This window comes from Dromiciops gliroides, chromosome 4 (assembly GCF_019393635.1).
Source record: "Dromiciops gliroides isolate mDroGli1 chromosome 4, mDroGli1.pri, whole genome shotgun sequence".
NCBI lineage: Eukaryota > Metazoa > Chordata > Mammalia > Microbiotheria > Microbiotheriidae > Dromiciops > Dromiciops gliroides.
Window position 1 is genome coordinate 409621836 of NC_057864.1, and position 12827 is coordinate 409634662.

The 12827-nt window shown below is 40.1% G+C and overlaps 1 protein-coding gene across 1 annotated transcript in view; it reads right to left on the minus strand.

Moving 5' to 3' along the window:
- Positions 1 to 12171, minus strand: part of SFT2D1 (SFT2 domain containing 1) — a 37793-nt gene extending 25622 nt beyond the window's left edge. The window contains exon 1 of the mRNA XM_043963547.1: positions 11913 to 12171. Coding sequence (XP_043819482.1) covers positions 11913 to 11975 — 63 coding nt within the window. The 5' untranslated portion in view covers positions 11976 to 12171. The remainder of the gene's footprint in view (positions 1 to 11912) is intronic.
- Positions 12172 to 12827: the final 656 nt, after the last annotated feature.

The window sequence follows — 12827 nt, forward strand, 5'->3', positions numbered from 1 at the left end:
ATTTTATATATGGCTTCATTATTTAACAAACATACACCATCCCTGCCCAGAAGTATACTATTGAACAATGGAGTTCTATAGCAGGTCAAATTTGATTGGGGCTTACCATAAGTAATAAAACAGTCAGATGATTCTCCTTACCCAACTCTTTAAATAAAAATAACTTTATACTCTGTCAAAAATGGTAATTCCCCATCTCAGATGGCAGTGAACCTTGAGTTAAATTGAAAAACACTGAAACCAGGTTTTTTTTTTCCATTCTTTGTAAACACTGAATTGACTTCCAAGATGGAAGTATCTCAGTTAAAGAATATTATCTCAATTAACACCTTACTATAAAGAAAACCTCTACAGATTATTATTTTTTAAACTACCTAATCTGAGTTGTCCTAGGGTATCCCATTCTGGGCAGTTTTCTCCATAGCTACTTGTGGTAACAATATGATTATTATATTATTAATATATGATTATTATATTATTAATATATTTGTAGAGAGTGTTTACAGTTTTTAAAAAGTTTCAACATCATTATTTCATTTGATTCCCATGTAACAGGTTGAAGTGGGAAAGAACTACATTCCAGGATAAGAAAATTCTTTCTCATGAGGTCATAGGCATAAAGAACAGGAATCAGTACAGAGAAACCTCAAAGAAGATGGAAGAGTGAGAGAGGTCACTGCCAGATTCATGACCACAAAGAATAATGGAAACATGAGAATGAGAAGCAGCAAGCACAGGCTTATGCTGTTGGACTCTATACTGTTAATACTGCCTGGTGTAGAATCAAAGAAATGAGATACCCTGAATGGGGAAATACTGGCAAATGGGAACCTCAACCTGAAGCAGCAAGTAGTACTTGAAGCAAGCCTAGGAACTGACTCAGTGCTTCACTAAATTCTTAAGCCACAGGACGCAACAAAAAGTACAAAGGTTTCTGAGACTTTGCCAATGCCTTCCCTAAGAGAGCAACAAGTTCTGGAAAAAGCTCAAATAAATAAAGTAACTTATCTAAGGTGATAACTTTTAGTTATAAGCTAGTGTCGATATGACCTTTGACAGAGCAAAGACTATAGGGGGAAAGGGAGAGAGCAGGAGGGCAGAAAGCCTAACATTGGTATCTGGAAAATCTGAGTTCAAGTCCTCCCTCTGCCCCCCCCCCCCACACACACACAGTAGATGGAAGGTAACCTAAGAGAAGGAGGCACAGGGCAGCTGGAAGCTCCAGGAAAGGCCTTCTGCACAAGGCAACCTTTAATGTTATTCTAGAAGGGAGCAGGAGAAACAGAGGTGGAGATGATTAGGCCAAGCACTTTGAAGATGAAGGGTAGCTCCTGCAAAAGCACAGATGTGGTAGATGGACTGCTGTGTTCAAGGAACTTCAAGGAAGCAAGTTACTAAACACTTAGCTGTGGGACCCTGGGAAAGCTACTTAACCCTGTTTGCCTCAGTTTCCTCACCTGGATAATGAGCTGGGGAGGGAAATGGCAAGCCACTCCAGTATCTTTGCCAAAAAATTCCCAAATGGGGTCATGAGCAATCAGACATGACATGATGACATCACCATTATCAGCAAAAACAAAAGAGGGGATGGAGGGAGAAAAGATCTAAGACTGGAAAGGTAGGAAAGGGCCAGATTATGTAGCCCTTTAAATGCAAACCCAAGTATTTAGATTTGATCCTAGAGACAATGGGAAGGCACTGGAGTCCACAGAGCAGGGTAGGTCATATGGTCAGATCTACACTTTAGAAAAATCACTAACAACTGAATAAAGGATATACTGGAGCATATCCAGTAGAGAGATTTGAGCAAAGGACAAGCTATTGCAATCATCTGGAAGGGAGATAATGATGGCCTGAACCTGGATTGTAGCTGTATGAGTTGAGAGAAAAGGAAGGATACAAGAGACGCTGTAAAAGCAGAAACCTCAGCAAGGATATGTGGGGTACATATGAGTGAGGAGTCAAATATGACACCAAAGATATAAACCTGGATGACTGCTAAAATGATAGTACCCTTGACAGTAACGGGAAAGCTGGGAAGAAAGGAAAGATTTGGGGGAAAGATGAGTTTTGTTTTGATATGCCAAGTTTGAGATGTCTACAAACAGCTATTTCAAGATATCCAGAACAGTTGAAGATGCTTGAATGTAGCTCAACAGAGAATAGAACTGGATATATACACCTGACAATCATCTGCAAAGGGATAATAATTAGACCCATAAAAGCTGACAAAAATCACCAAGTGATATAGGATAGGAGAAGGGGAAAAGAGTCCAGGAAAGAATTCTGGAGGAACTTGTCTCCCAAAGTGGAGAGGAGAAAAAAGGGGATGGGACAGGGGACTCACAACTACTGAGAGTGATCTGGATGACAATTCAACAAAGGAAAATGAGAAGCAGTCAGAAAGGCAGGAGGAGAACCAGGAGAGAGTACTGTCATGAAAACCTAGAGAGAAATATCCAGAAGAAAAAATGTGATCAAGAGTTGAATGCTGAGGAGAGATCAAGAAGAATCAAGATTTGAGACTAGGTCATTAGACTTGGTAATCAAGAGATAAGTGAGGGGGCAGCCAGGTGGTATAGTGGATAAAGCACTGGCCCTGGATTTAGGAGTACCCGGGTTCAAATCTGGCCCCAGATACTTGGCACTTACCAGCTGTGTGACCCTGGGCAAGTCACTTAACCCTCACTGGCCCGCAAAAAAAAAATAACAATTTTTTTTTAAAAGAGAGAGAGAGATAAAGAAGAGGAAAGATACAGGACAATAGCTACCAGGGATGTTAGAATCGCTTTGTATTTAAGGATGGGAGAAATACAAGCATGCTAGTAGGCAGCAGGCAAAGAGCCAATAGAAAGGAAGTTACTGAAGATAAAAGAGAGTGGGGGGCAGCTAGGTGGTGCAGTGGATAAACACCGTCCCTGGAGTCAGGAGTACCTGAGTTCAAATCCAGCCTCAGACACTTAACACTTACTAGCTGTGTGACCCTGGGCAAGTTACTTAACCCCAATTGCCTGACCTAAAAAAAAAAATAGAGAATGGGTATGAGAGTGTTAAGTTGGAATGATAAACTATTATGATCAGATAAAGGAATTTCAGAGTTCTTGACCAAGGAAATGGGACACTTTTGGGCAATGACAATATCAAGAGGATGACCATCTTGGGGCAGCCAGGTGGCGAAATGGATAGAGCACTGGCCCTGGATTCAGGAGGACCCGAGTTCAAATTTGGCCTCAGACACTTGACACTTACTAGCTGTGTGACCCCGGGCAAGTCACTTAACCCCAGTTGCCCGAGAGAGCGAGAGAGCGAAGGAAGGAAAAAGAATGCTCAGGAAGTTTAAAGACAACAGCCACCAAGACATGTACATAATAGCTGATAAATTTGCACAGCATGAACCTTAAAAAAAGAGGGGTTAGTCATTGCTGATATTCCAACAAATATAAAGTACACATCCATCTTTTCTGTCAATAATCAATATTCAAATAGTTTTCTGAGGGAATGTTACTTTGTAAAGGGGTTTGTATGTTTATTGGGAAAATTGTATTAAACAATGTATTAATAATCCATCCCCCCTTTTTAAATAAATAACGAAGGGGTTGATCATAAAAAGCCATTTTTCCATCAAGAATGTGTCATGACAGTAACCTTTTCTTAAAAAAAAAAAAAAAGATTACTAGACTGGTAGATAATAGGAATGCTATAGTTTATGAACCTTAACCCAATTTTAGCAGATATGACATCTTTCATGTTTTCCTCCAGCCAAGATGGATATATTTTCCTTTATTCAATTAATATTTTTAAAGAGACATACAACTGTTACTTCCACATGATAATTCACCTAAGAACTTTCTTCCTGAATAAATAAGCAGCAACAATAAATCATGGATAGGCAACACAAATTTTAAATTCATATATATTAAAAACAATATTTGTCTCTAATAAGTACAATAAAAATATAATAATCTTTATAAGGAAAACTATTTCTAACTTTTCAAATTAAGATAAAAATATAATAAATATAATAAAAGACTCATCATCTTTATATTCTCTCTGTATATTGTATCTTGAGAACAAGTCATTAGTAATGTGATATATATATGTATATACACACACACACACACACACTCCACCTGATCAAGTTACCGTTACTTTTCTCATAATATTGGTATACTTCTATCTAAATTTCACCCTAGAGAGTAGAGTCTTTTGTTGGTCCCAACTCCCAATATCCAGACTACCTCGTGGTATATATATATACTCCATAGCCTTCCTGGGCCAGAAGTTAGCACACTATTTGATATTTTTCAATTTTGCCAGCTCTGGCTGATTGGAAAGTCAAGTATATGGCTTCAAAAGGCATAGTAACATCAACTGCAGTGGCAGTAAGGTTCTCCCAATTGAGAATGACCAGGCTTGGTCAAAGTGCCTCCTCCAACACTGGAATACTCAGCTTCACCTCCTCTTTGGTGGTTTCTAGCACTCTGGTGGCCTTCACTAATCTACTTAGAAGAGCATCATGATGTCTCTCCAGTGATGGACCTGCTAAAATTAGGATTATAATGGCAAAGAACAAAGCAAGCCATTTCATTTAGCATCTGTGACAGCACTTGTCTTCAAAGCCAAATCTCCTAGCCCCAATTCAAGGGGAACTCAAGTCTAACCTGTCTCTGTGCTTCGAACATCAAGAATTCTTATGGTGAAGATGGAGAAATAATAGTACATTTAGGTAGGTTTCTGTGTTGAAATATTTTCTTGCTTTAGTCCCTTGACCACTTCCCCCTCTCACCCCAATTGGTATAGTAAATTAGTTTATACTCAGCTAGTACAAGGTAACAATTAGGGGAGCATAAGGAGCCACTGGCAACTGTCTCATAAACTAAGGCCATATCCTGGCAACTATGTGCTAAATTAAAAGAAGCCAGCTGGGGCTTAATGCAAGTCCTGCTATGTGCTCTTGGTCTGTAAATTTCAGGTAAACTACAGACATGCACAGTAAGACAAGCAAAATACCAGCAAAATGTTGTGCTAACGAAACAACCCTTAGGCATTGCTGATAACTTTTGAGATGATGTGGATATGTTAAAGGACTAAACCTAAATTAGCAAGGATAAGAGGTAGTCCCCCACCATCAAAGTCCTATAAAAATGGGAACCCGAAGTCCTATCCCCTGTCCCTCAGCACTCTTCTACCTGCTTGCTACCTGCCCATGGTACCTGAGTGCCCCCAACTCCAGGGTTCCTTTAAGTGACTCTCTGTGGACCTCCCCCTCCACCACCCCATCCTTTGTCTCCATCCCAGCCCAGTCCTTTGCCTCTGTACTCTGTGCCATTTGTCTTGGTACTCTCTGCCTTACTAAAGTGTGAGTGAAGCATTACTCCCCATTTGCTACCTTCACGGTCTTTCCCAGCAAGTATCCAAAAAACTGGGCATACCATGCCTGCTCGGCCCTCCACACAAAGGTGGACCCCTAGCAGTCCATTCCTGCTATCATAAACTCAGAGCACCAGGCCTGACAGAGATAGGCAGCTTATAGCTGATCCAACAGTAAAGATGCCTGCTTCAATAAATTAATTGGCAGAGAGCAAGGATGGGTAGATCAACCCTATGTCCCCTCCTAGCAGATGTCTCCCACAGATTTGGGCCAAATAAATCAAAGAATAATTCCATAAATGAATTAACATAACAATTCAGTTTGGAATTATTTGAATGACTGGATCCAAAAAGCTTCCTTTAGTGAGTGGCTCAATCTGAAGTTGAAAGGTATTCCCTGGGGCAGCTAGATGGCACAGTGGATAGAGCCCCAGCCCTGGATTCAGGAGAACCTGAGTTCAAATCCGGCCTCAGACACTTGACACTTATTAGCTGTGTGACTCTGGGCAAGTCACAACCTCAATTGCCTCACCAGAAAAAAAAGAAAGAAAGAAAAGTATTCCCCACTTTAAAAGACTTGGATAAAAGTATAGATGTAATGTTTATCAAAACATCAGATAACACAAAGCTGAGAGTAGTAACACACTGTTAACAGTCAAGATTCAAAAAATAATAAAATCCTGACTGTCTACAACATTAGCCAAAATTAAATAACATGAAATCCAGTAGGGATAAATAATAGTAAGGATAAATGGCTTCTAAAAAAAATAACACCTTTACATAAGTATAAGATGAGAGAACCATGACTAGAAATTAATTAATCTAAAAAGATCTGGAGGTTTTAGCAAGCTGCAAGTTTAACATATACATGCCTAAAGGGCTATAAAACTGTTCATACCTTTTGATCCAGCAATACCATTACTAGGTCTATATCCTAAGGAGATCATAAAAAAGGGAAAGGATCCAGATGTACAAAAATATTTATAGCAACTCTTTTTGTGGTGGCAAAGAATTGGAAATTGAGGATGCACCTCAATTGGGAAATGACTGAACAAATTGTGATATATGAATGTAACAGAATACTACTGTGCTATAAAAAATGATGAGCAGGTGGATTTCAAAAAAAACCCAGAAAGCCTTACATGAACTGATGTTGAGTGAAATGAGAAGAACCAGGAGAACATTATACACAGAAAGCAACTTTGTGTTTTGTGATGACTTAGCTCTTCTCAGCAATACAACAATCCAAGACAAGTCCAAAAGATTCATGGTGGAAAATGCTATCCACACCCAGAGAAAGAACTATGGAGTCTGAATGCCAACCAAAGCATACTATTTTCACTTTTTGTGGTTTCCTTTCTTATGGTTTCCCCCTTTTGTTCTGATTTTTTTTCACAATATGACTAATGTGGAAATATGTTTAACATGATTGTACTGTATAGCCTATATCAGGCTGATTGCTGTCTTGGGGAGAGGGGAGGGGAAGGAGGGAAGGAGAAAAATTTGCAACTCAAAATCTTACAAAAATGAACGTTGAAAACTATTTTTACATGTAATTGTGGGGAAATTCAATACTATTAAATGCATACATGTCAAATGTAATATGGAAACAAAATATTAATGTATTCTTAGGCTACAAAGAATAGCACATCATCAAGGACTAAGAAGGGTATAGTACTCTGCCTTGGTCAGATTACATCCAGAATATGTCATTCGGTTCTAGACACCACATTTTAAGGACATTTATGTAGCTGGAGTATATACAAAAAAGTAAACAGGATAGCAAAGGGTCTTGTGATTTTGAAATTCGATGATTGGTTGAGAGACCCAGGGATATTTAACCTGAAGAAGAAAAAAACTGGGGGTGTGGGGAAAGGGAGAATATATTTGAAAGGTCATCACATGGAAAAGGAATTAAACTTGCTTGGCTAATACCCAAGGACAGAACTTGAAGCAAAAAATACAATTTACAGAAAAATGGCTTTAAGCTTCATGGGCTGTTATCTCAGGAGGTAGTAGGTTTTCTCTCAGGGCAGATCTTGAAATGGCCTGAAATGGCTTGAAGGCCATTTGTAAGGTATGTTACAAAGAGGATTCTTGTTTAGTAATGGGGTAAAATAAATAGCCTCTAAGATTCCTTCCAATCCTGAGATTGTGATCTTTTCTCTTGTTCTTGTCTATACAAGTCATTTTATAAGGAAGTTTAAACATAACAAGTACCATTATCAGAAAGAACTTGTTCACCAAAGTTTCAATTTATAAATATCTTTAGGAGTTAAGAGTGGGGAAGGACTGGGGGTTACAGATAATGGATACAATACCTCCTCGTTCCCCATGTATCGGTTGAAATTTGGTTCACAGTCTTAATTTCCACACAACTAGAAATGACATTTTAGCAGACTCCTCACAATAAATTTATACTAAAAAATACTAAGTTTTAAAAAAGGGCACTGGACAACAACTATCACAGGTTTTAGTATTTTTTTTTGTTTTATTTGCCACTCAGGAATTGTATGGCTTGGGAAAACAGAAATTTGCAGCCTCATCTGTACTATTAATTTCACTCTTGTTCTATTACTGGGGTTGGGGGAGGAGAAGGTGAACTTGGTGCATCCAAAAGTTCCTCTTTCATCTTGAAACTCAGGGTCTATAAATGCTCAAATCACCCTAATCCTAAAAGACAAATAACCAAACAAAACCCTTTCTTTGAAACTCTTACCTTCTAAAGCTATAGTATTTATATTCTCATTCTCTCTGTCTCTCCCCCACAACCATACCTCCCCCTTACCCTCCTTAGTCACTCAGTTTGGAAACCTCAAAATCATCCCCTACATCTTGCTCAACAAATCAATATCCTTTTCTACTTGTGTTGATTCATCCTACACAAAAGCTCTTTTGAGTCTCATCCTTTTCCTTTCACTCCCATCACTGCCATGCTACTTTATGTCCTCATCACCTCTCTTCTAATCTCTGGCAATAACATCCTAATTGTTCTCCTTCCATCCAGTCCCTCTTTGCTCCAATATTTATTGCCACACAGTTGCCAAGGTGATACCCTTAAAGCCTAAGTCTGACCTTGTTATAACCCAAATCAAAAGGCTAGAGTGGCTCCCTATTGCCTCCGAGATCAAGGGCATTTAAAGCCCTTCACAATCTGGCTCTAGCCAATCTTTCCAAAAATTATAAATGACTCCCCTTCACACACTAGATTCCAGCCATATCAGTCTTCTTGCTGCTCTTCATGACCCTCATCCCCTTGAACCTACACAAGGGTATTCCTGGAACATGCTCCCTCCTCACCTCAAACTTCCCAGTTGCCTTCAAAGTCCAGCTCAAATGCCCGTTCTTAAAGAGACATTTCCTAAATCCTCCTAGTTGTTAGGGTTTCCCCTTCCAATTACCTTGTACGTATCTTGAATTGATGTATATGTGTTCATTGTTTTCCTGATACTTTGCAAGATTTCTGAGGGCAGACACTATTTGGTTTTTGTCTTTGTGTTCAGGTACCCAGCACAAAGCAGTGGAAATAATGTCTTAATTGATGATTTTGCACCCATCACCTTGCAAAGACTCATTCCTATGACCAACCCAAATTCTCCTCATCCACTGGGCCCCTTTCTCTTCCCTTCCCAGACCACCTAAGTTCACAAAGATTTCTCTCTCCTCAAAACTTAGAGCACTTACAGTTTAATACCATTCATTCATCAATTAGCTATTAAATTTAAATTATGGGGGCAGCTAGGTGGCGCAGTGGATAGAGCACCGGCCCTGGAGTCAGGAGTACCTGGGTTCAAATCCAGCCTCAGACACTTGACACTTACTAGCTGTGTGACCCTGAGCAAGTCACTTAGCCCCAATTGCCTCACTAAAAAAAAAAAAATAAATAAAATTAAAAAAAAAAAATTTAAATTATGACTAAATCTACTATGTATGACATTCTACTAGGAGCATACAAAGATAAGAAAATCTAATTCCTTGCCCATAAGCAGCTTACAATCTTATCCACAACATAAGACACACACACACAAAATATAACACTAAGAAAAGCCTAAGTGCTATGGGGCTACAGAAGAAAAAAACTTTGAGTCCTGGTAAGAGAATGCAACAAGTAGATCTAGGAGAATACTGAGAGAAAAGCTGGACTAGCAGGCTGGGGTAGAACTCTGGAGGAACATGAATATGGCCAGGCTGAAGAGTTTGGATCTTATTCAGCTGACAATGGAAAGTCATCCAATGGCTATTTTACTTTAAAAAAAAAAGTTTAAATTAGTTCTAGGGTGTAGAGCAAAATGCAAAATCTTAGAGAAGATAAAAAGTTCAGGGTTGGTTTTTTCGGGTTTTTTTGCAGGGCAATGAGGGTTAAGTGACTTGCCCAGGGTCACACAGCTAGTAAGTGTCAAGTGTCTGAGGCCGAATTTGAACTTAGGTCCTCTTGAATCCAGGGCCAGTACTTTATCCACTGAGCCACCTAGCTGCCCCAGATATAAAGTTTAAATAAAAATTGATCCCTTCCCTCATTGTACTTTTTAGAACCTAAGAGATATCTTTTTCATGTACTGCACTCAGCTTGTCTGAAATAGACAGTAAATTCCTTGAGGACAGAGATTGTGTCACCCTTTGATTCCTCCAAAGGATGTTCTTTAAGGCCACTTCCAACCCTATTTATAATGTGATGTGATGTGCTTAAACCAAAAGATATCAGCATTCAACTTCCAACTTTAATTTTCTCATGAAAAGAAATGGGGCAGCTAAATGGTGCAATCGATAAAGCACAGTCCCTGAATTCAGGAGGACCTAAGTTCAAATCTGGCCTCACTAGAGGCCTGACACTTACTAGCTGTGTGACCCTGGGCAAGTCACTTAACCTTCATTGCCCCACGAAAAGAAAAGAAAAGAAAAGAAAAGGGCTTTATCAAGTCACATGGCATCTTCACAGTTTCCCTACCTCTAATTTATCTTTTCACTTCTAAATGCCCTAGTTTCCTAGATTACTCTCTAAAACTGGGGTTCTTAACCTTTTTTATGTTATGGACTTCTTTGGAAGTCTAATTAATCTTATGGACGCCTTAGAATATTTTTAAATAATTGAAGGAAATGCTAGATTTCAGTTAGAGGTTGGTGAAAATAACTATATATACCCATATTATATGTGTGTACATGTATATAAGCAAGATATACACATACATGTATTCAAATATAATAATAACTAACATTTATATAGTACCTACTTTGTGGCAGGCACTGTGCTAAAGTGCTTTACGATTATTATTTTATTTGAGCCTTATCATAACAACCCTGGGAGGGAGATGCTATTATTATCCCCATTTTACAGATGAAGAACTGAGGCAAACAGGGTTAAGTGCATTGCCCAGGGTTACACAGCTAGTAAGTGTCTGAAGCCAAATTTGAACTCAGGAAGATGTCTTCCTGGCCAACAGGCCCAGTGGTCTCTCCACTGCGACACCTCACTGCTCCATTTTTATACACATATAATATATAACGTATTATATTGCATAAGTTAGTGTGCCTATTGTAAATAACATATGTATGTACTATTTGTATTATCTATGTATATAGAATATGTGCATGTTCTATTTTATATATTTATAAACGCACATATGTATAGATGTAGCCTACATTAAAATAAAAGTATATGTAAATATATTTCATACCTGAATATATTTCTCTTGCAGTTTGTGATCTTTATCCGAAGAGCTCAAAACTATGAAATGTTGCATTTTCTCATTTTAGAGCATGAGTTCTTTATGTGGAGTTTACCCAACCTCTGAGGTAAGTGGTTCTTGTCAACTCAGATGGGAAAACATATATGTGGTAGGCGGCAAGGAGTTGGGGTCCCCAGATTAAGAATTCATGCTCTATAGATCACTTTGTGACATATATGTGTGTTTAAGTGTATAAGTTTACATATATACGACGGACAGATTTAGCGCACACACATCCTATGCAACCCACATGCCTTAACAAACTTCCCAGACTAGTTCCATACTTCCTACTGACAATACTTTTTTTTTTCATGGGCGGGGTTAGAGGGGAGGACTGACAGTTGGCAGAAGCTTCGGAGGCTATGTGCAGCCCACTCCCCTCATTTTATGAATGAGGAATCAGGGACCCAGAAGAGTTTTGGGCCAGAGAGGGGAGATAAAAAAGAGGGAAGGTAAGGGTCGCTTCTCCCCCTCCAGAGCTCAGTTTCCCCATCTATAAAAAGTCATTGGCCCAAATGGCCTCTAAGGGCCCTTCCGGCTCGGAATCATACAACGCTCAAGGGGAGGCAGAAGGGCCGTAACGGACACCAGGGGACAAAACAGGGTGGGGTGGAGGGTGGAGTGGGCCGAAGGTCCCGTAGCCGTAAAGCCGGCCGGGGTCCGGGAGGCCGAGAGGCGGAGCCTCCATCTCGGCCAATCAGATGTGTCCCCGAGGCCTCTAGAGCAGCGTCGCTGCTAGGAGTTCGGGGGGGGGGGGCGAGGAGAATCGCGGCAGGAGGAGGTGTGTCTCACGCTGGGGTCGAGGAAGGTGCTTATTACCTGTGAGGTCAACCCTTGTTCTTCGTCGTCCTGGCCGCTCAGCACCCGCCGCAGCTTTTCCATAGCGGCCCCGCGGAGCCCTGCTAGTGGCCACCGGGAAACGGAGAAAACTACGACCTCGCGGGACCACCGGAAGCCGGGGGTTCGCACGCCGCGAGGGCCGGAGATCCAGCGCTGCGCCGGGAGTTCAGTCGCTCTAACCCGAGGCACGGGCGCTACTGGGCATGCGCTTTGTTCCCCTCTCTCTTCTCGGCCCCCTCCAAGTTCCCTTTTCGTTCGACTAGCCCCGCCCATTGCTGAAACTCGGCCAATCTGCGAGCCTCCGGAGGTTGGAACCACGCCCCCTCCCCAGCTGAGATGGTTTTTGCAAAAAGTATTGAGCTGGGTTATTCTCACGGAGTTCCCCAGGAAGAGTAAGCAAACCGGAAATTTATTTTTGTAGATAGGAAAAGGGTCACAGGAACAGGTGCTTCCTTCTTCTTTTCTCATTAATTAGAGTAAGAAATCCCCTTTGAGCCTTTAATTTATAGACATACTTTTAAAAAATCCTTCAGTACTCACTACATATATTTGTATGTAGTGAGTATTGGTATGTATATGTATGTATGTATAAGTTGGTATATATAATTTGGTGTGTGTATGTATATATGTATATGTACATACACACACATACATACATACACACACCAAATTATATTTATATATATATTATATAGTTCCAAAATGCTCTACAGAATGTTTGAATCAGTTTACAACTTTACCAAGAGTGTGTTTATGTATCTATACACACACACACATACACATACCAATTAGCCTTTCAAGAACAGGGACAAAATGTGTTATAAATAGCCCCGGACTTGGAAAAAGGCAGCATGCTTGGTGCAGTGGGATGGATTTTGGAATCAGAATTTTAGT